This window comes from Dendrobates tinctorius, unplaced genomic scaffold, assembly GCF_039654945.1.
Source record: "Dendrobates tinctorius isolate UK_male_01 unplaced genomic scaffold, ASM3965494v1 ptg000362l, whole genome shotgun sequence".
In the NCBI taxonomy this organism is placed as follows: Eukaryota; Metazoa; Chordata; class Amphibia; order Anura; family Dendrobatidae; genus Dendrobates; species Dendrobates tinctorius.
Window position 1 is genome coordinate 3,502,814 of NW_027362028.1, and position 23,007 is coordinate 3,525,820.

At 46.2% G+C, this 23,007-nt stretch overlaps 1 protein-coding gene across 3 annotated transcripts in view; it reads left to right on the forward strand.

Annotated features, from left to right (window-relative positions):
* Positions 1 to 21,779, forward strand: part of ANKRD55 (ankyrin repeat domain 55) — a 98,073-nt gene extending 76,294 nt beyond the window's left edge. For all 3 annotated transcript variants that reach the window (XM_073562684.1, XM_073562683.1, XM_073562685.1), the window contains exons 9-11: positions 4,525 to 5,180; positions 15,999 to 16,100; positions 20,506 to 21,779. In XM_073562684.1, the coding sequence (XP_073418785.1) occupies positions 4,525 to 5,180; positions 15,999 to 16,100; positions 20,506 to 20,768 (1,021 nt within the window). In that variant the 3' untranslated portion in view covers positions 20,769 to 21,779. The remainder of the gene's footprint in view (positions 1 to 4,524; positions 5,181 to 15,998; positions 16,101 to 20,505) is intronic.
* The last annotated feature ends 1,228 nt before the right edge of the window (positions 21,780 to 23,007 follow it).

A 23,007-nucleotide genomic window follows, 5' to 3' on the forward strand; every position in this document is an offset into this window, starting at 1 on the left:
AGTAAAAAAATATATGCAAAGTGATTAAAAATATTGTTTAAATCATTCCATTTTTCCCCTAAAACAACAAAAGTCCTTTTTGCTAAAATATAAAACTGAGTAACTCAAACGGTGTAAAGAAGAAAAAAAATGAAACTGCCGGAATTGTCATTTTTCGGTCACAACACCTCCCCCACCAAAATGCAATAAAAAGTGTTGAAAATGTCACAAATATTCCAAAATCGCACCAATAAAAATGATAGAATCAAACCCCTCACAGAAAAATAAAAACATGGGGCGGGAGAAAAGGGAGACTCAAGTCAATTTTCTTTTTACAGTTCAGAATTTTTTTTTAAATTATTAAAATATATATATATATATCCTGCAGAATCGCGTTACCAGGTCATTATGATAACTAAACCCAATGTCGGAATTGTGAATTGAGACTTTTTTTTCAACCCATTTTAGAAATTTGCTTTTTCACTACATTATATGATAAAATAAATAGCGTCATTCAAAAAGACAACTCCTCCTGCCATAAACAAGCCCCCATAAAGGTATGCAAATGGCAAAATAAATACGTTTTGGCTCTTGGAGAATAAAAGAGGTAAAAACGAATGTGCAAAAATGAAAAGGAGGAAGTGGTTAAAGGGGTTTTTCACCTCCTTCTTTTTTCACTTATGACCAGAGTGGGCTATAAATATACAAATAGCACCGACCCAATCACTGCCCTCTGCTCCTCCATCTTGCTGTCTGGGTCCTCCACCGGTCTCCTTTATTTATCTGCCAGCTCATGACCACTGAAGCCAATCATGGTTTATACACAATTATGGGGGTCCAGGAGCTGAACTACAATGGGTGCAGGAGTTGCATTTGCACCCAGGCCCTGAAGACTAGATGTCCCAAAAGGTCCATTTGGCTCATATGAGAAGACAATATTAAAAACCGAGTGATAGTTGGGGACCCTGTTGGATATTTTGCATTGGCGACCATGACCTTAAAATAACGCCACTGTGCGTGAAGCTTGGCCTGGACCCATAGAGAGCTCACAAGCTGTGGCCCACCTCGTATATGCTAATAGAGAGCTCACAAGCAGAGGCCCATCTAATTTAAGCTAATATGGAGGTCACAAGCTGTGGCCCACCTCATATATGCTAATTGAGAGCTCACAAGCTGTGGCCCACCCCAAATATGCTAATAGAGGAATCACAAGCTGTGTCCCACATCATATATGCTAATAGAGGGATCACAAGCTGTGGCCCACCTCATATATGCTAATAGAGGGATCACAAGCTGTGTCCCACCTCATATATGCTAATAGAGGAATCACAAGCTGTGTCCCACATCATATATGCTAATTGAGAGCTCACAAGCTGTGGCCCACCCCAAATATGCTAATAGAGGAATCACAAGCTGTGTCCCACATCATATATGCTAATAGAGGGTTCACAAGCTGTGGCCCACCTCATATATGCTAATAGAGGGATCACAAGCTGTGGCCCACCTCATATATGCTAATAGAGGGATCACAAGCTGTGTCCCACCTCATATACAGTGGGGCAAAAAAGTATTTAGTCAGTCAGCAATAGTGCAAGTTCCACCACTTAAAAAGATGAGAGGCGTCTGTAATTTACATCATAGGAAGACCTCAACTATGGGAGACAAACTGAGAAAAAAAAATCCAGAAATTCACATTGTCTGTTTTTTTTTTCATTTTATTTGCATATTATGGTGGTAAATAAGTATTTGGTCAGAAACAAGCAATCAAGATTTCTGGCTCTCACAGACCTGTAACTTCTTCTTTAAGAGTCTCCTCTTTCCTCCACTCATTACCTGTAGTAATGGCAGCTGTTTAAACTTGTTATCAGTATAAAAAGACACCTGTGCACACCCTCAAACAGTCTGACTCCAAACTCCACTATGGTGAAGACCAAAGAGCTGTCAAAGGACACCAGAAACAAAATTGTAGCCCTGCACCAGGCTGGGAAGACTGAATCTGCAATAGCCAACCAGCTTGGAGTGAAGAAATCAACTGTGGGAGCAATAATTAGAAAATGGAAGACATACAAGACCACTGATAATCTCCCTCGATCTGGTGCTCCACGCAAAATCCCACCCCGTGGGGTCAGAATGATCACAAGAACGGTGAGCAAAAATCCCAGAACCACGCGGGGGGACCTAGTGAATGAACTGCAGAGAGCTGGGACCAATGTAACAAGGCCTACCATAAGTAACACACTACGCCACCATGGACTCAGATCCTGCAGTGCCAGACGTGTCCCACTGCTTAAGCCTGTACATGTCCGGGCCCGTCTGAAGTTTGCTAGAGAGCATTTGGATGATCCAGAGGAGTTTTGGGAGAATGTCCTATGGTCTGATGAAACCAAACTGGAACTGTTTGGTAGAAACACAACTTGTCGTGTTTGGAGGAAAAAGAATACTGAGTTGCATCCATCAAACACCATACCTACTGTAAAGCATGGTGGTGGAAACATCATGCTTTGGGGCTGTTTCTCTGCAAAGGGGCCAGGACGACTGATCCGGGTACATGAAAGAATGAATGGGGCCATGTATCGTGAGATTTTGAGTGCAAACCTCCTTCCATCAGCAAGGGCATTGAAGATGAAACGTGGCTGGGTCTTTCAACATGACAATGATCCAAAGCACACCGCCAGGGCAACGAAGGAGTGGCTTCGTAAGAAGCATTTCAAGGTCCTGGAGTGGCCTAGCCAGTCTCCAGATCTCAACCCTATAGAAAACCTTTGGAGGGAGTTGAAAGTCCGTGTTGCCAACTTAAAAGCCAAAAACATCACTGCTCTAGAGGAAATCTGCATGGAGGAATGGGCCAACATACCAACAACAGTGTGTGGCAACCTTGTGAAGACTTACAGAAAACATTTGACCTCTGTCATTGCCAACAAAGGATATATCACAAAGTATTGAGATGAAATTTTGTTTCTGACCAAATACTTATTTTCCACCATAATATGCAAATAAAAGGAAAAAAAAACAGACAATGTGATTTTCTGGATTTTTTTTTCTCAGTTTGTCTCCCATAGTTGAGGTCTACCTATGATGTAAATTACAGACGCCTCTCATCTTTTTAAGTGGTGGAACTTGCACTATTGCTGACTGACTAAATACTTTTTTGCCCCACTGTATGCTAATAGAGGGATCACAAGCTGTGTCCCACATCATATATGCTAATAGAGGGTTCACAAGCTGTGGCCCACCTCATATATGCTAATAGAGGGATCACAAGCTGTGGCCCACCCCAAATATGCTAATAGAGGAATCACAAGCTGTGTCCCACATCATATATGCTAATAGAGGGATCACAATCTGGGCCCACCTCACATATGCTAATAGGGGGCTCACAAGCTGTGGCCCACCTCATATATGCTAATAGAGGGATCACAAGCTGTGGCCCACCCCAAATATGCTAATAGAGGGTTCACAAGCTGTGTCCCACATCATATATGCTAATAGAGGGATCACAAGCTGTGGCCCACCTCATATATGCTAATAGAGGGATCACAAGCTGTGGCCCACCCCAAATATGCTAATAGAGGGTTCACAAGCTGTGTCCCACATCATATATGCTAATAGAGGGTTCACAAGCTGTGGCCCACCTCATATATGCTAATAGAGGGATCACAAGCTGTGGCCCACCCCAAATATGCTAATAGAGGGTTCACAAGCTGTGTCCCACATCATATATGCTAATAGAGGGATCACAATCTGGGCCCACCTCACATATGCTAATAGGGGGCTCACAAGCTGTGGCCCACCCCAAATATGCTAATAGAGGAATCACAAGCTGTGTCCCACATCATATATGCTAATAGAGGGATCACAATCTGGGCCCACCTCACATATGCTAATAGGGGGCTCACAAGCTGTGGCCCACCCCAAATATGCTAATAGAGGAATCACAAGCTGTGTCCCACATCATATATGCTAATAGAGGGATCACAATCTGGGCCCACCTCACATATGCTAATAGGGGGCTCACAAGCTGTGGCCCACCCCAAATATGCTAATAGAGGAATCACAAGCTGTGTCCCACATCATATATGCTAATAGAGGGATCACAATCTGGGCCCACCTCACATATGCTAATAGGGGGCTCACAAGCTGAGCCCCACCTCATATATGCTAAGAGAGGACTCACAAGCTGTGGCCCACCTCATATATGCTAATAGAGAGCTCACAAGCTGTGGCCCACCTCATATATGCTCATAGAGGGCTCACAAGCAGTGGCACATCTAATTTAAGCTAATATGGAGGTCACAAGCTGTGGCCCACCTCATATATGCTAATAGAGGGATCACAAGCTGGGCTCACCTCAGATATGCTAATAGGGGGCACTCAAGCTGAGGCCCACCTCATATATGCTAAGAGGGGACTCACAAGCTGTGGCCCACCTCATATATGCCAATAGAGGGCTCACTAGCTGCAGCCCTCCTCATATATGCTAATAGGGCATGAATATCTTCATATGATGCCCCTTTAACATGACATTCATCTTTTTCATCCTTGCAGTAGACCTGATCCCTTCCAGCCATTCAGTTCGCCGGGCACAAAAGCCATGAGGAAAGAAGGACGTCTCACTGTGCTGAATCAGATATTCTCATGTAAGAAGAAGAGGGTGGACCAGAAAGCTCACCAGAAAGACAAACTCAGGTATAATGGCGAGGAGACCTCGGAGGTCGATGACATCATCACCACGTTTGACTGTATTCTGGACACGAACTGCAAAGATCCCCAAGACGAACGCATGACCTCCGTCAACTGCAAAAAAAGGACGATGGAGTCTCAGAAGTATTTGTTACCGGAAATCAAGCAGAACTGCAAAGGTCTTCCACCCATAAGAACGCAGAGCCTCCCACCCATCACTCTGGGAAACGCTTTTTTATCCACTCTACAGGCGTCCTCAGATGCCCCGCAGGGTAACCCATTCCATTTTGTACACAGATCTCAGAAGAGCAAGAGCGAGCATGACTTGTTCGACCACAGAATTAGTGGTCACTTCTTGCAAGACAATCCTTGGAATATAGCTGCAAACCAAATCCTGGCCCATAAAGCATGGACTTCACCGCAACCTGACAAGGGCAAGCATCGGGCGCTACCAAAAAAGTCAAATCATATTGATGATCTGCGCCCTCCTCGCCTTCATCATATGGAAAATGCACATTCAGGTAAAGCGAGTGATGGATGGAAATTAGTCCAGCATTCAATTCGGTCCTCAGTGGTGTCCGGCCAAGGCAGCCTTCACTTCTATGCCGGGCATCCTTATGTCACGTGAAGCCTAGGCAGTAGGCCTCCCATAATGTCATGTGTGTTGTAAGCCTCAGTCATCTAGGATGATGTGTCGAGGATGCTGGGCTCAGAAGTGAAGACTGGCATGCATAGAAGACTACTCATTACCCTTAGGCCTCCACACAGAAGTACAGAGTCCACGCGCCTCCATACTATACATCTGTAGGAACTGTGTCTTGCTACATGACGACATATTGGGCTGTTTTTCTCCACTAAATTCTTACTTAAAAATGTGAACATACAGCGTCCAATCAATATGCCAACATTTTCTTGTTTGCTGGCATAAAAAAGTGTAAATTTATAATCCTGTTATAGGATTATGGGGCATCTGCGGTTGGATTGCATTGTTATGGGGCACCTGTGGTTGGCTTGCACTGTTATGGGGCACTTGTGGTTGGCTTGCACTGTTATCGGACACATGTGGTTGGCTCACACTGTTATGGGGCATCTGTGGTTGGCTCGCACTGTTATGGGACACCTGTGGTTGGCTCGCACTGTTATGGGACATCTGTGGTTGGCTTGCACTGTTTTGGGGCACCTGTGGTTGGCTCGTACTGTTTTGGGGTACCTGTAGTTGGCTTGCTCTGTTATAGGGCACCTGTGGTTGGCTTGTACTGTTATGGGGCACCTGTGGCTGGCTTGCACTGTTATGGGGCATCTGTGGTTGGCTCGCACTGTTTTGGGGCACTTGTGGTTGGCTCGCACTGTTATGTGGAACCTGTGGTTGGCTTGCACTGTTATGGGGCACCTGTCGTTGGCTCGCACTGTTATGGGGCACCTGTGGTTGGCTCGTACTGTTATGGGGCACCTGTGGTTGGCTCGCACTGTTATGGGGCACCTGTGGTTGGCTCGTACTGTTATGGGGCACCTGTGGTTGGCTCGCATTGTTATGGGGCACCTGTGGTTGGCTCGCACTGTTATGGGGCACCTGTGGTTGGCTCGCACTGTTATAGGGCACCTGTGGTTGGCTCACACTGTTATGGGGCACCTGTGGTTGGCTCGCACTGTTATGGGGCACCTGTGGTTTGCTCGCACTGTTATGGGGCACCTGTGGTTGGCTCGCAGTGTTATGGGGTACCTGTGGTTGGCTCACACTGTTATGGGGCACCTGTGGTTGGCTCGCACTGTTATGGGGCACCTGTGGTTTGCTCGCACTGTTATGGGGCACCTGTGGTTGGCTCGCAGTGTTATGGGGTACCTGTGGTTGACTCTATACATGACAAGCCATCCGTGATAGAAAGAAAGTCCCGACTGTTTCCTAACCCTTATTAATGGGGTTTTCTGACTGTGAACTCAATTTTTATTATAATCTAATCTGTGCTGGATTTTAATGAATAAAAGACCCTCACAATGTTTTTTTCTGTTTGTTTTCACCTTCCCATCCTTGGCATTTTGGCTTCAGTACCGCCATTTTGGTTGTTTACATGCTCCTTTTTCTGTTTTTTTCCTAACCAACCCATGATGCTTAGCACACAAGTCAAACTATATACAAAAAAAAAATAGTTCCTGAAAACCACTTTAAAGGATATGGACCCTATTACCTAAATGTATGTGAAATGTTGGGTAAAAACATTTTTGAGGAAGGGTTTCACCAAATACTATGGAAGGTTTCAGTCGGCATCCTCTATGAACCACTATACATAGCATACTGCAGAATGAGTCACCAGCAGATCCATCAGTGAGCTCGTTATCTTGTTACGGAGTGTGTTTCGGATGGAAAAAATAAGGAGAGCAACACGGAGTGGACCCTCTGGGTCACGGCTCCAGAGCCTCTGCGGACGAGCTGGACCAGGTGGAGCCACCCCCTATACAGGGAGTGTTAGGGGCAGGCCCACAAGGGATGGAACCGTGACAGCCGGAGCCAAAGGGACGACTGGGTGAGCACCAAGGGAACTAGGGTGGAGAGTCAGCGGAGCAGCGGTACGGGAGAACAGTGGTAGGAGCCAGAAGGACGCAGAGACTTGGAGGGTTCGAAGCAGGTAGTGGCTGGAGGCTGCAAGAGAGAGAGAGGGTAAGAGAGGGCACGGACAAGGAGTTCACAGGGGCGCAGCACACCGGGAAGATGGCAGGGAAAACAGGACAGCCAGAGGGGCGAACCCAGAGAGAGAACAGCAGAAGAAACCTAACTAAACGGGGCTAGGAGATGCAGTGTAGCAGGGCCTGAGAGCGTACAGAGCGCTGGCCAAAAGGACAGCAGCCCGGGAACGATACACAGGCGTCTTACCTGGGGAGACGCCTGCCAGAAATAGGCGATGGGCGCCGCCATGTTGGGGACGGAGCCACAGCGTCACATGGCGCCGTCAGAGCTCCGGCCAGAGGAGCGTGGGAGCGACGTCGGGGAGGCGGAGGTCAGCAGCGGGGACGCGCCGGGGAGCGGGTGCGCGCCGGGAGGTGCGCACAGGACCCTGCAGGTGAGTATCAGCGGCGGCCGTGACAGTACCCCTCCCTCTACTCCCTCCTCTCCTAAGGTTGTCGAGAAATCGTTTCATGATCCGAGGAGCATTAATGTTTTCTCGAGGTTCCCAGGACCTCTCCTCAGGGCCGAAACCCTTCCAATCGACCAAAAACAAAGTTCGACCTCTAACAGTCTTAGTGGCGAGTATATCTTTAACCTCAAAGGTATTATCAGAACTGCTGGGTTGGAAATTTTGCGAAGCGGTTGAGTGGTAGTGATTAAATACCGCAGGCTTGAGGAGGGATACATGAAAAACATTGGGAATTCTTAGCGAGGCAGGCAATTTTAATTTGTAGGCCACGTCATTGACGCGCCTTAGAATCTCAAAAGGACCGATGAAACGTGGACCCAACTTATAAGAAGGAACCTTTAGTCTGATATGCCGTGAGGAAAGCCAGACCTTCTCCCCAGGGGAGTACGGAGGAGCATCTAAACGTCTCTTATCGGCGTAGTCCTTCATTTTGCGACTGGCTCTCTCAAGGGCCTCCCTGGTGTCCCTCCAAATCTGGGAGAAATCTATCGACACAGCATCCACCGCCGGTACACCCGAGGTGGGGGAAACGGGAAGGGGAATGCCGGGATGTTGACCAAAAACCACAAAAAAGGGGGACTTGGTAGAGGCTTCACTGGGGTGATTATTGTACGCGAATTCAGCCCATGGAAGAAGAGAAACCCAGTCATCTTGGTGCGCGTTAGAAAAATGCCGAAGGTACGAAGTCAGGACTTGATTGACCCGTTCCACTTGTCCGTTAGACTGGGGATGATAGGCCGATGAAAAATCCAGAGTTATCTTCATCAATCCGCAGAGAGCTCGCCAGAATCGAGAGGTGAATTGGACTCCTCTGTCCGAGACAACGTGCTGAGGAAAGCCATGGAGACGGAAGACGTGGAGCAAGAAAATCTTCGCCAACTCAGGGGCAGAAGGCAGACCAGACAAGGGAACAAAGTGAGCCATTTTTGAAAACCGATCCACGACCACAAAGATAACCGAACACCTCGAGGACTCTGGCAGATCAGTGATGAAGTCCATAGCTATGTGGGTCCAAGGAGTCGTGGGTACGGGTAATGGGTGTAGGAGCCCATAAGGTCGGGATCGAGGAACCTTGTTCCTGGCACACGAAGGACAGGAAGCGATGAAGTCCAGGACGTCTTGGCGAAGCGATGGCCACCAATAATGTCGAGAGACGAGATAGAGAGTCTTCCTTTTTCCAGCGTGTCCAGAAAATTTAGATGAGTGCCCCCAGTGTAAGACCCTAGCCTTGTCCCTACCCGGAACAAAGGTCTTACCGGGTGGTGGAGAAAGTACGCTTAGGGGAGCCACAGCGATAATCTTAGCTGGATTGATGATGTGTGCTGGGTCATCTTCACTGTCCACAGGCGAAAAGGACCGAGACAGGGCGTCAGCCTTGACGTTCTTATTCCCTGGCCGGAAGTGGAGCTGAAAATCAAAGCGCCCGAAGAACAAGGACCATCTAGCTTGACGCGGGTTGAGCCTTTGGGCGGTCTGAACATAAGCCAAATTCTTATGATCCGTGAATATGGTAAATGGATGGACAGCTCCTTCAAGAAGATGGCGCCACTCTTCAAGGGCGAGTTTAATGGCCAGTAGTTCTCTGTCTCCGATAGCGTAATTACGTTCTGGGGCGGAGAAAACCTTGGAGAAGAACCCACATGTGACCACGCGTCCAGAGGAGGTTTTTTGTAGAAGAACGGCTCCTGCACCCACAGGCGAGGCATCAACCTCCAGAAAAAATGGCCTACTGGCATCTGGACGGTGGAGTACTGGGGCTTTAGCGAATTCCTGCTTTAAATCTTTAAAAGCGGCTTCAGCCTCCCGCGGCCAGGAGTGGAGATTAACCCCTTTGTGAGTGAGAGCAGAGATAGGCTTGACTAGGGAGGAAAAATGCGGAATGAATTGCCTGTAAAAATTGGCGAAGCCCAAAAATCGCTGGATTGCCTTGCCACTTGAGAACGGCAGAGACCTTTTCAGGATCCATCTCCAAGCCAGTGCTCGAAACGATGTAGCCAAGGAACGGTAGCGAGGACTGCTCAAAGAGGCACTTCTCCAACTTAGCGAACAGGTAATTCTCCCTGAGACGATGTAGAACCTGACGGACATCTCGGCGGTGGGTAGACAAGTTGGGAGAGAAGATCAAGATGTCGTCCAGATAGACCACTACACAGACATAGAGGAGATCTCGAAAGATGTCGTTGACGAGTTCTTGGAAAACTGCAGGAGCGTTGCAGAGTCCAAATGGCATCACTAAGTACTCGTAATGCCCGTCCCGTGTGTTGAATGCGGTCTTCCATTCATCCCCGGACCGTATACGAACTAGATTGTAGGCTCCTCGCAGATCCAGCTTGGTGAAGACTCGTGCTCCTCTCAGGCGATCGAAGAGTTCAGGAATCAATGGAAGCGGGTACTTGTTTTTTACCGTGATGCGGTTAAGGCCTCGATAATCAATACACGGATGAAGAGTCCCGTCTTTCTTCTTCACAAAAAAGAAGCCTGCACCAGCAGGCGAGGACGATTTTCGAATGAAGCCTTTGGCTAGGTTCTCTTGGATGTACTCCGACATAGCCTGCGTCTCGGCTAAAGAGAGAGGAAAAATTCTGCCGCGGGGAGGAGTGGCACCAGGAATGAGCTCGATAGGGCAGTCATACGGTCGGTGAGGTGGAAGAACTTCAGCCTCTTTCTTGTCGAAGACATCCGCGTAGACCCGATATGCGGGCGGCAAACTAGAGGGACCAGGGAGGAGACGGGGAACACCTACGGGATGCACCGGCTGCAGACACCGAGACCGACAAGAGTCCCCCCAGCACAAAACATTGCCGTTACGCCAATCCAAAGTGGGTTCATGGAGTCGCAACCAGGGAAGACCAAGGAGAATAGGATGAGAGATACCGGATAAAACAAAAAACGAGATTTTCTCCTTGTGCAAGGCGCCAATCTCAAGCTCGACCTCGTGCGTAACTAACTTGACGGTCTCTTGCAAGGGATTACCGTCTACGGATGCAAGGACTTGGGGATTCTCGAGGGCCTTCACAGGGACCGAAAATTTGGAAACTACATCGAGTCTAATAAAATTCCCAGCGGCGCCAGAGTCCACGTAGGCTGCCAAGGAGACCCGCCTGCCACCCACATGCAATAGGACAAATAGAGAAAGGGGTTGAGAGGAATCATGCTCACCTAGGGAGGCCTCTCTTACCTGACCTAGGCGGAGAAGTTTTCCGGACGATCCGGGCAGGCACGGAGCAAATGAGACCCGCTACCGCAAAAGAAACATAAGCCGTGAGAACTTCTCTCCTTGCGTCGTTGCTCGGAGAGTTTCAAGCGATCTACTTGCATAGGCTCGGGTCCAGACGCGGAGGGAAAAGCCCTAGACCGAGGACTGGGTGGTCTGCGAGGAGATGGCAGGGGGCGCGCGAGTCTTCTTTCACGAGCTCGTTCCTGAAACCGCAGATCGATTCGGGTTGCCAACGAGATTAGATCCTCAAGAGCCGTGGGAGTGTCGCGGCCTGCCAACTCGTCCTTTATCCGACCCGAAAGCCCCCTCCAAAAAGCTCCTACCAAAGCCTCATTGTTCCAACCCAAATCGGACGACAGAGTCCGGAATTGGATGGCATACTGCCCCACGGTTAGGGACCCCTGACATAAACTGAACAGAGATTCGGTGGTGGAGGCGAGACGACCTGGCTCGTCGAATACGCGACGAAAAGTGTCCAAAAAATTTGACAAATGGGCAACCAGGGGGTCATCACGCTCCCAGAGGGGGTTTACCCATGCCAAAGCGTCCCCCTCGAGGTGGGAGATTATGAAGGCCACTCTAGAGCGATCCGTGGGGTATGCTTGAGGCTGCAACTCGAAGTGGAGGCGACACTGATTCAGGAAACCTCGGCATAGTTTTGCGTCACCGTTATAGCGGGGTGGTTTGGCCAACTGTGGAAAGGGATGAGGACCAGTAACTGGAGGAGCAGCCGCGGCTGCCTGGAGCGCAAGTAAGCGGCCCGCTGCTGCCCTAACTCTTGCTGTAAGCCAGCCAGCTGGGCCGCATTACCAGAATCGGAGTTTTGGAGAGCGGAGAGACGCGCGTCCATCGATTTCATGAAGGACATTATGCGCGTTTGATTCTCGCGTAAAAAAAGTAACTCCTTCTGAGTAGCCGTGACTCCAGAGGGGTCCATGGCCTGTGTATCTGTTACGGAGTGTGTTTCGGATGGCAAAAATAAGGAGAGCAACACGGAGTGGACCCTCTGGGTCATGGCTCCAGAGCCCCTGCGGACGAGCTGGACCAGGTGGAGCCACCCCCTATACAGGGAGTGTTAGGGGCAGGCCCACAAGGGATGGAACCGTGACAGCTGGAGCCAAAGGGACGACTGGGTGAGCACCAGGGGAACTAGGGTGGAGAGTCAGCGGAGCAGCGGTACGGGAGAACAGTGGAAGGAGCCAGAAGGACGCAGAGACTTGGAGGGTTCGAAGCAGGTAGTGGCTGGAGGCTGCAAGAGAGAGAGAGGGTAAGAGAGGGCACGGACAAGGAGTTCACAGGGGCGCAGCACACCGGGAAGATGGCAGGGAAAACAGGACAGCCAGAGGGGCGAACCCAGAGAGAGAACAGCAGAAGAAACCTAACTAAACGGGGCTAGGAGATGCAGCGTAGCAGGGCCTGAGAGCGTACAGAGCGCTGGCCAAAAGGACAGCAGCCCGGGAACGATACACAGGCGTCTTACCTGGGGAGACGCCTGCCAGAAATAGGCGATGGGCGCCGCCATGTTGGGGGCGGAGGCACCGCGTCACATGGCGCCGTCAGAGCTCCGGCCAGAGGAGCGTGGGAGCGACGTCGGGGAGGCCGGAGGTCAGCAGCGGGGTCGCGCCGGGGAGCGGGTGCGCGCCGGGAGGTGCGCACAGGACCCTGCAGGTGAGTATCAGCGGCGGCCGTGACACCTCTCCTCAACCATCTGCAACATCAATTTATGACCAGGTGAAGATGGTTATGGCTTCCGTAATTTTCATGCACAGACTGAAACTTTATTTAACTAACCTGACTACATTCTGGTTATTCTATGTCCATCTCTTTGCTTTAAAAAAAAATGGGGTCTGTGTATGTTTTTGAGATGAGGAGTCTCAGGAATTTCTTTGTCTAACAGGTCTTAGAGATAGCACATAAGAAAGTGAAAGAAAGAAGTGAGAGCCGCACCTAGACCCTAAAGCTGGGTGTAGATGACATTAACTTTAGCCAATTAGATGTATGTATGGTAATGCAGGCACATATGTAGAGATAAGCTGAGCCAATTATATTGTCACAATGTGTGTCCAGTAAAAACCTATATAAACCCTGACCAATGATGTAATAAAGAGAGTTCTACGTAGATACACAAATGTGTGTGTGTGTCTGCGTGACTCTCTCCTGTCCGTACTTGGATTTTACAATGTATTTTAGAACAGGCACAATGTCTCAGAACGTCCCACAATACATGGCCAATACAGTACTCATACAACCCCTGGCAAAAATTATGGAATCACCGGTCTTGGAGGATGTTCATTCAGTTGTTTAATTTTGTAGAGAAAAAAGCCGATCACAGACATGGCACAAAATTAAAGTCAATTCAAATGGAAACTTTCTGGCTTTAAGAAACACTAAAAGAAATCAAGAACAAAAAATGTGGTAGTCAGTAATGGCTACATTTTTAAACCAAGCATAGGGAAAAATTATGGAATCATGAAAAACAGAGAGAGAGAGAAAGAAAGAAAGAAGAAAAGAAAGAGAGGAAAGAAAAAGAAAGAGGGGAAAGAAAGAACAGAGAGAGAGAGAAAGAAAATAAGGGAAAGACAGAACAGAGAATGAGAAAGAAAGAAACAGAGACAAAGAAATATTCTATGAAGATACTATAGCAGCCTGGCTCCCATTGTAGTGCCCACCTGAGCCTCCTGATGCAGGACATATCATGATCCGCTCACATAGCCGGCATCCCCGATTCCAAGGCGATCCTGCTGTCTGCGCTGTCGGAGGACATGGTGATGGATCTGAAGCATTCCTAGTTCCATCACAATCTCCTCATAAAATTATCTCATTTCCGGTCAGCTTCCAGCACATCACTTCAGGTGGAACGTCATGTGCGAGTTTTAAAATGCTCCTCGGGGCTCTGCCGTGTACTCCTGTGTCCGTGGGAAAAGCCCACTTTGTATGCTTCGTACACACTTGGCTCCACTCCGTTCATCCCGTACACATATGGCTCCACTCCGTACACACACGGCTCCGGTCCGTACAACTCGTACACGCGCGGCTCTGCTCCGTACACCTCGAACACGCGCGGCTCCGCTCCGTACACCTCGTACACACGGCTCCTCTCCGTACACCCCGTACACGCGGCTCTGCTCCGTACACCTCGTACACACACGGCTCCGCTCCGTACACCTCGTACACATACGGCTCCTCTCCGTACACCCCGTACACGCGGCTCTGCTCCGTACACCTCGTACACGCGGCTCTGCTCCGTACACACACGGCTCCGCACACCTCGTACACACGCGGCTCCTATCCGTACACCTCGTACACATGCGGCTCTGCTCCGTACACCTCGTACACATCCGGTTCTGTTCCGTACACCTCATACACACACGGCTCCGTTCCGTACACCTCATACACACACGGCTCCGTTCTGTACACCTCGTACACACACGGCTCCGCTCCGTACACCTCGTACACACACGGCTCCTCTCCATACACCTCGTACACACAGGGCTCTGCTACATCTATCCTGTAAACCCCTCCTGACCCCACACATACTTCACTCATCCAGCACCATGACAACCAGCACAGCCGAGTCCTGCAGACACCAAGAGGCAGGGCTGTGCACACAGGACCTGTGATGAGGTCACAGGAGGGGCGGAGTCAGGGGTCTGGACAAAGGCTCCTGATCATGTGACCCCTGACTCCTCCCCTCCTGTGACCTCATCAAAGGTCCTGTGTACAGAGAAGAGAGCAGGCAAGCGACGCTGTGAGTGGCTGCGGGGGGGAGGTCTCATGCTAGGGCGAGAATGGAGTGCCAGTGGCCGCATCAGCTGGCAAGCAGCCAGATGATCCCGCGGCCCACATGACAGCGGCCCAGCGGGAAAATGCCCGGTTGGGTATATTACCAATCCGGGCCTGTTACCTTGAGACATGATAAGTGCCGCATGCAGGGGTGCTGGAGAGACGTGCAGGAGCCTCCTGGTCATCAGTTAATCGAAAATATGTACAGTGATGCTTTAACGTTTGTGAACCCTTCAGAGTTTTCCATATTTCTGCATACATTTAACCTAAAACTGCATCAGATTTGCACAAAAGTGCTAAAAGTAGTAAAAAAATAGTAAACTTTGTAGTTTTTTTAAATGAGGAATGGGTCCCATATCTCATGTCTGTGAGTGACAAAAGTATGTGAGCCTTTAAAATTAGAGTCTGGTGTTTTCAATCAATGGGATGACAATTGGATGTGAGTGAGCGACCTTTTTTATTTAAATTACAAGGATCTATCAAAGTCTGATCTTCACAACATGTTTGTGGAAGTGTAGCATATCATGGCACGAACAAAAGAGATTTCTAAGGACCTCAGAAGAAAGGTTGTTGAAGCTCGGCAGGCAGTAAAAGGTTGCAAAACCCATCTCTAAAGAGTTTGGATTTCACAAATCCATAGTCAGATTGTGTACAAATGATGGATATTTAAGATGATTATTACCCTTTCCAAGAGCAGCCGACCAACATAGATCACTGCAAGAGCAAGTCAGGTCAAAGATGGTGATGATATAAAGGAACCCAAGGTAACCACTAAACAACTAAAGGCCTCTCTCTCATTAGCTAATGTTTATGTTTTTGGGTTAATTGAGAAGAGTTATGTTTGGACAAAGAAAAGAGCAAAGGGTCACATCCTTTTGTCACTCAGTGACACAATCTCACGTCTTTTTCCTGATTTAAAAAATGAAGTGAAGTCTAATATTTTTGCTTCATTCGTTTGATTTACGTCTCTTAGGACTGATGCAGTTTTTAATTAAATTTATGAAAAAAAATGTTGGAAATTCTGAAGGGTTCACAAACTTTCAAGCAGCACTGTCTGTATACCTCTATATATTCCCCTTTTCATATTGCAGTTTCATGCCTGTGTATTCGCTCCCAGCGCATGTTGGACCTGCCATTTGTTCTCGCTTCTCTCCTATTTGCTTTCCTGGTTAATATTTGATACCTCGGTAAACGCTTGTTCTCGTTTTCAGGTTTTGATACAACACATCTCTCCCAGGAAAAGCCGAGACTGAAAGAATCCCGTCTGTCCCGGAATAACTTGGCCCCTCTACCGGATCACTGTGTTAAGAAAAGTAAGAAGAGATGCCATAAATATCTGATATTGGAACAGAAGGGGAAAGGACGGCTACGTGCACAGGGTCCACTCCGAAAAAAATGCTGGAAAAATTCCTCAAAAATCGCTTGAAAGGCTCTTCCCTATTCATTCCTTTTGGTTTTTGAGCATTTTGTTTTCGCTTTTATACTACCGTTCAAAATTTTGGGGTCACCCAGACAATTTTGTGTTTTCCATGAAAACTCATACTTTTATTAATCAAATGAGTTGCCAAATGAATATAAAATCCCGTCCAGCCATTGACAAGGTTCAAAAAAAAGATTTTTACTTGAAATAATAATTTTCTCCTTCAAACTTTGCTTTCGTCACAGAATGCTCCCTTTGCAGCAATTCCAGCATTGCAGACCTTTGGCATTCTAGCAGTTAATTTGCTGAGGTAATCTGGAGATATTTCACCCCATGCTTCCAGAAGCCCCTCCCACAAGTTGGTTTGGCTTGATAGGCACTTTCTGCGTACCATACGGTCAAGCTGCTCCCACAACAGCTCAATGGGGTTGAGATCTGGTGACTGCGCTGGCCACTCCATTACAGATAGAATACCAGCTGCCTGCTTCTTCCCTAAATAGTGCCTGCATAATTTGGAGGTGTGCTTTGGGTCATTGTCCTGTTGTAGGATGAAATTGGCTCCAATCAAGCGTCCACAGGGTATGGCATGGCGTTGCAAAATGGAGTGATAGCCTTCCTTATTCAAAATCCCTTTTACCTTGTACAAATCTCCCACTTTACTAGCATCAAAGGAACCCCAGACCATCACATTACCTCCACCATGCTTGACAGATGGCGTCAGGCACTCTTCCAACATCTTTTCAGTTGTTCTGCATCACACAAATGTTCTTCTGTGTGATCCAAACACCTCATACTTGGATTTGTCTGTCCATAACACTTTTTTTCCAATCTTCCTCTGTCCAATGTCTGTGTTCTTTTGCCCATATTAATCTTTTCCTTTTATTAGCCAGTCTCAGGTATGGCTTTTTCTTTGCCACTTTGCCCTGAAGGCCAGCATCCAGAAGTCATCTCTTCACTGTAGACGTTGACACTGGCGTTTTGCGTGTACTATTTAATGAAGCTGCCGGATTAGGACCTGTGAGGCGTCGATTTCTCAAACTAGAGACTCTAATGTACTTGCCTTGTTGCTCAGTTGTGCAGCGGGGCCTCCCACTTCTCTTTCTACTCTGGTTAGAGCCTGTTTGTGCTCTCCTCTGAAGGGAATAGTACACACCGTTGTAAGAAATATTCAGTTTCTTGGCAACTTCTCGCATGGAATAGCCTTTATTTCTAAGAAGAAGAATAGACTGTCGAGTTTCACATGAAAGTTCATTTTTTCTGGCCATTTTGAGTTTAGTGGAACCAACAAATGTAATGCTTCAGATTCTCAACTAGCTCAAAGGAAGGTCAGGTTTATAGCTTCTCTAATCAGCCAAACTGTTTTCAGCTGTGCTAACATACTTGCACAAGGGTTTTCAAGGGTATTCTAACCATCCATTAGCCTTCTTGCACAGTTAGCAAACACAAAGTACCATAAGAACACTGGAGTGATGGTTGTTCGAAATGGGCCTCTATACACTTATGAAGATATTGCATTACAAACCAGACGTTTGCAGCTAGAATAGTCATTTACCACATTAACAATATATAGAGTGTATTTCTGAATCATTTAATGTTAGCTTCATTGGAAAAAACTGCTTTTCTTTCACAAATAAGGACATTTCTAAGTGACCCTAAACTTTTGAATGGTAGTGTAGGTTTAAAAAAAAAAAGCCTGATGGGAAAAACGAAAGTACATGACACTAGTGCTGCTGGAACCCAATCCATATAGGAACTGTCCAACCAAAAGACTGCAAAAAAAAAAGAAATCTCCAAAAATGCTGGAAAAACTCTTCAAAACTATTTTAGGAAACTAAAAAAGCTTTTCCAAAAACTCCTCCAAAAGAAGCGTGTTTGCTGAAGTGGTTTCCAATAAAACTTGTCATTTTTACTCCCTCAAAAAAAGTCCATGTGCATGCAGCCTCAGGGTATTGTGCACTCTGATGACCACGTTCATCAATGCTGTTTCTTCGCTTTTCTGGGGTAATTTGCTTCTTTTTTAATGGCTCATTCTCCTTTAGGGACTCATGTACTTTATTATCTGTACATTTTGTGCCACTTTTTAAGTCATTTTTCTTTTTTTTAAGTCTTTCCTCGACAACTTTTCTCATCCAGACATTTTAGACCGATACATAAACTGCGACTTTTACCAAAATTCTAAAAAAAAAAAACAACAAAAAAAACGGGTTAAAGACAAAAATCAAGTAAAATTTTGATATTGCATTGAACTCTTGAAACATGATTTTGAAAAATTTGGCACAAATAACGTCAGAGAATACCACAAGACCCCCCCCCCAAAAAAAAAAAAAAAGTGACTTCAATAAATTGCAAATGATGATTTCGGGCTTTGATTCCTTTTTGCTAAATTTTTTGTTGTGGAAACTTGGTACGAAACCCCAAGTTTTGAGATTTGGAGGAGGATTTGGAGAACTTCTGCTCGGTGGCTATGTGCACACCGCGTCTTTTTGAGTTTTCAGAACAGAAACTGAGAGTAAACGTTTGTATTTTTGAGAAGGATTTGGAAAAGTTTTTACCCCAAAAACTCTTCAACCATCGTTGTGCGCAGCCTTATTCAGCTCTCAGCATTAATATTTGATCTTGTTTGAATGCAATTTTAATATCTAATGAAGAACAACATTTTCCCCTATTTAATTTCCTAATATATCTTGCAATGTCAAAGGATATAGACACCATTGGAGACATGGTTTTTCTTACTCAAATGCCTGTAAGATCATTTTTGCAATCGGGTATCTTTCGAAATGTTTCACTATTTGGCTTTCAGTTTCCCTGCATATTACTCCCCGCAGAATGAGTTAACTGAGAATCTGCCAGCGAGCTTGTAACTGTTGTGTGGTCATTTTCTGAACTCCTCTGTTCTGGTTTATGACCACAGACCATATAAAAGTTGAGCTGAACGGATCTGGCCATAAATCAGCTGGGAAGAGCTCAGGAAAAAGACAGATAAAAGAGCTACAAACTATCTGACTGTTTCTCAGTTTACTCATTAAAACAAAAGTTTTAATGAAATCTAATTGCAAAAAATGTATATTTTTAGCCCAAGAATGTATGCATTTAGGTAAAATTGAAAGTTTTTTTTGTTGTTGCATCTCCCACAACATAATGCAATAATATATCGAATGCCCGAAACTTGTATCAATAAAAACTGCAGCTCAGAACGCAAAAATTAATCCCTCACCCAGCTCCATTGACAGACAAATAAAAAAAGTTACAGCTCTTGGAAAAAGAGCAAAAATCTAGAGGGTAAAAATGAAAAATAGGAGTAATGACCAGATATCAGATTTCGGTAACTCTGAGCCGTCAGAGATAAAAATAATAATAATAATAATAATAATCTCCCTTAATTGGAGAAACACAAGATCAGCGCGTCATCAGCCGGAAAATCTGGAACAAATATTTGTACTATTTCGGGACTTTCTCTTCCAAGGGTAAAGCAAACACAATGAAGGAGAATCTCAAGGTCAAAGAAAATATAGCGGAGGGGAGAACACAAGAATATTTCACGACTGCCGAGCTCAGGAAATCCTGTCACATGCCGTAACTTACCAGTAGCCGGAGAATGGAAGCAAAAGCAAAACATCTTTTTTTTTTCCCACTTTTTTCAAAGTTTGACGTTGCAACCAGTAAGGAAATTGAGAAGCGAGACGGCAATTATTGCCCCCAGATGGGGAACTTATTTAGGTTACAAAAGCAATATGGTGTTAAAGGGTTAATTTCCTACAGTTAAATGCCCCCTCCCCCCGCATTTATCTGTAAGAAATTCTGTTATGTAGCACCAGGTGCATGTTCAGTGTGTTTGTACCCTATTTTGCTTTGCGCATGCGCCAGTCCCGATATGAAGAAGTTCCCTCCTGCCAGTTTTGTTGATGCGTCGGTGGGTGAATGACTGCACAATCCATTGCCCTGCAAGTTACTGTTCATCCGGACTGACGCCCTGTATTGCGCGGAGGAATCAATTCTGTTCTGGCCCAAAATAAAGTTGTTCCCGTCTATTGTTACAGTAACTCGGGCGTGAGTTGAATGACTACAGAAACTGGGAATTCGGTAGTCATTACAGGCACATGCGCAACACCAAAACTATTCTTCCTTCCGCAACTGAGCAAACGCCTTGAACATGCGCCAGTCATTGCTCTACAGAGCCGCATATGGATGAAAAAGAACATATAGAACATATTAGAATGGTATTAGCAAAAATTTTGAAGGGGTGACAATTTGCCTTCAAGAAACTTTATTGACTTTTCTCATTTCTATTTTTTTTCCAGTTCAGCTGCCAACTGGTCCAGTCTGTCAGGGCGTGAAGAAGTCAATGTCTTTGCCTTCAAATTCATTAAGAACCGGAAATAGTTTATCTCCGTTAATCATTACAAAAACCCAGAGTCACTCCTTGTATTCTTTCCTACCCGTCCTGAGACGAGAACCCCTGAGGACAACGCGTGTTCTCCCGGCCATCCCAAGTCAGAGGGCAGGACAGAGCACAACAGAAGGCCTTATGTCCTCCCCGAAAAAGTCTGATACCAACGACTAGCCCCTGTGGCCCCCCCCCCGTCTGTGCGTTTCATGTCTGTTCCCCTATAGTCGGATTTGTGAGAAATGCATCGTGTGAGTCATTTGTAACTCGGGTGAATATGGACACAAGCTCGTTTTTTTGCTATTTTTTTAAGAGATTATTTTATAGATTGTCCTTTTGTGATCTTCCACGACAAATTGTTCGAAAGATTTACAAGAAAATGTTATATTCCATACGTTGCTGGTTTTTTTTATCCAAAATATTTGCTTTAAAAGTGTTAAATAAAAATGAAATATGCAAAGAAGATCATTTTGGTTTGTGGAGACACGGGGGTTCAGCGGGTGCCCTAGTCTGCTAGCCGAAACTGCATGGACCAGGGATCATCCCACTGAACGCCCGCTCTCCTTTTACATTGGGCATAACACTACTCAGACAACACAGGGTGAGGGTAAAACAGTGTGGCAATACTTTATTGAACCACAAAAGAGACAATAACACATAGAACAGTCCCAGCAAAATACCCAAGATGACGCAAATTACAGAGTCTCACCCTTCCGCTAACTCGCCGGCATAGGAGCAGCTGTTACTTCAGAGCTTCCAGAGTCAGCTACCTCACCGTTGGCACGCACAAAGAGGGGGTAACAACGAGCTTAGGAATATAACAGTCCATTGAGGTTCAAGGCCAGGTGACCGAGGGTCACCACCTGGCTTCTCCAAAACATCTCCATGGAGCCAGGTGGTGACCAGTAGGCCCAAATCCTGACTACCACAAACGTATCCATGGTTCAGTGATGCTCAGTGGAGGAAATCTGTATTCTTTCTAAGCTGGCATCCTGAGGAGTCTCTTGGAACAGAGAAAAAATTATCCTTATACAGTTCACAATTGTCTTTCAAGCCAGCATCCAGAGGTCAAGAGAAAGATGTGAATGAGATTAACTCACAATATTTGTTTATTTAGAGTTTATCTTTTAATGTTTGCAAGTCAACAAGCTGCATGGCCTGGTGTAATAAACATATCAGCAAACATCATTGTTCAGTAATCCTGCATCCCTTTTTTGTAAACATAGTATCATAGTTTTGAAGGCTGAAGGAAGACCTTATGTCCATCTAGTTCAGCCTATTTTTAGTGCAGCTGTTCTGCATTGTTGATCCTGGGGAAGGCAAAAAACCCACAGAGTAGAAGCCAATTTTCTCCAAAGGGAAAAAAATTCCTTCCCCTAAGCTGGGTCAACCATCTACCTATAATATTGTTATTCGTAACCTTCTATACTGTTACTCACAAGATAAGCATCCATTCCTTTCTTAAATTCATTCAGCGATTTGGCCATCACCACTTCCTCAGGAAGAGAATTCCAGAGCCTCACTGCTCTTACCGTGAAGAACCCTCTTCTATGCTGGTGCAGAAATTGTCTTTCCTCTAAACGAAGAGAATGCCCCCTTGTTCTTGTCACAGTCCTTGGTACAAACAGTTCATTGGAGAGATCTCTGTATTGCCCTCTGATATACTTGTACATATATATTAGGTCTCCCCTAAGTCTTCTCTTTTCTAGAGTAAATAGACCTAATTTTGATAACCTTTCTGGGTATTGTAGTGAACCAACTCCATTTATCATTTTAGTAGCCCGCCTTTGAACCCTTTCAAGTTCAGTAATGTCTTTCTTGAGCACCGGCGTCCAAAATTGCACACAATCCTCCAAGTGTGGTCTGACGAGTGATTTGTACAGAGGGAGAATTATGTTTTCATCTTGTGTCCCCAGACCTCTTCTAATGCATCCCATGACCCTATTTGCTTTGGTGGCAGCTGCCTGACACTGGGCACTCCAATTTAGCTTCTGATTGACTAAGATGCCTAAGTCTTTTTCCATGTCTGATTTCCCCAGCAGTTTCCCATTTAGTAATTGTAGCATCTGTTTCTCCTTCCCATGTGCAGAACCTTACACTTATCTGTGTTAAACCTCATTTGCCATTTTTCAGCCCAATTCCCCAATTTACTTAAATCTGTCTGTAGTTGTAAACTGTCCTCCTTTGTGTTAACTACCTTACATAGTTTTGTATCCTCTGCAAATACTGATATTTTACTGTGTAAGCCATCCACTAGATCATTAATAAATATATTAAATAGTAGGGGGCCCAATACTAACCCCTGTAGTCCCCCACTAGTAACCCTGGCCCAATCTGAGGATGCCCCATTAATAACCACTCTCTGTTTTCTATCACTAAGCCAGCTACCTACCCATCTACACACATTTTCCCCTAG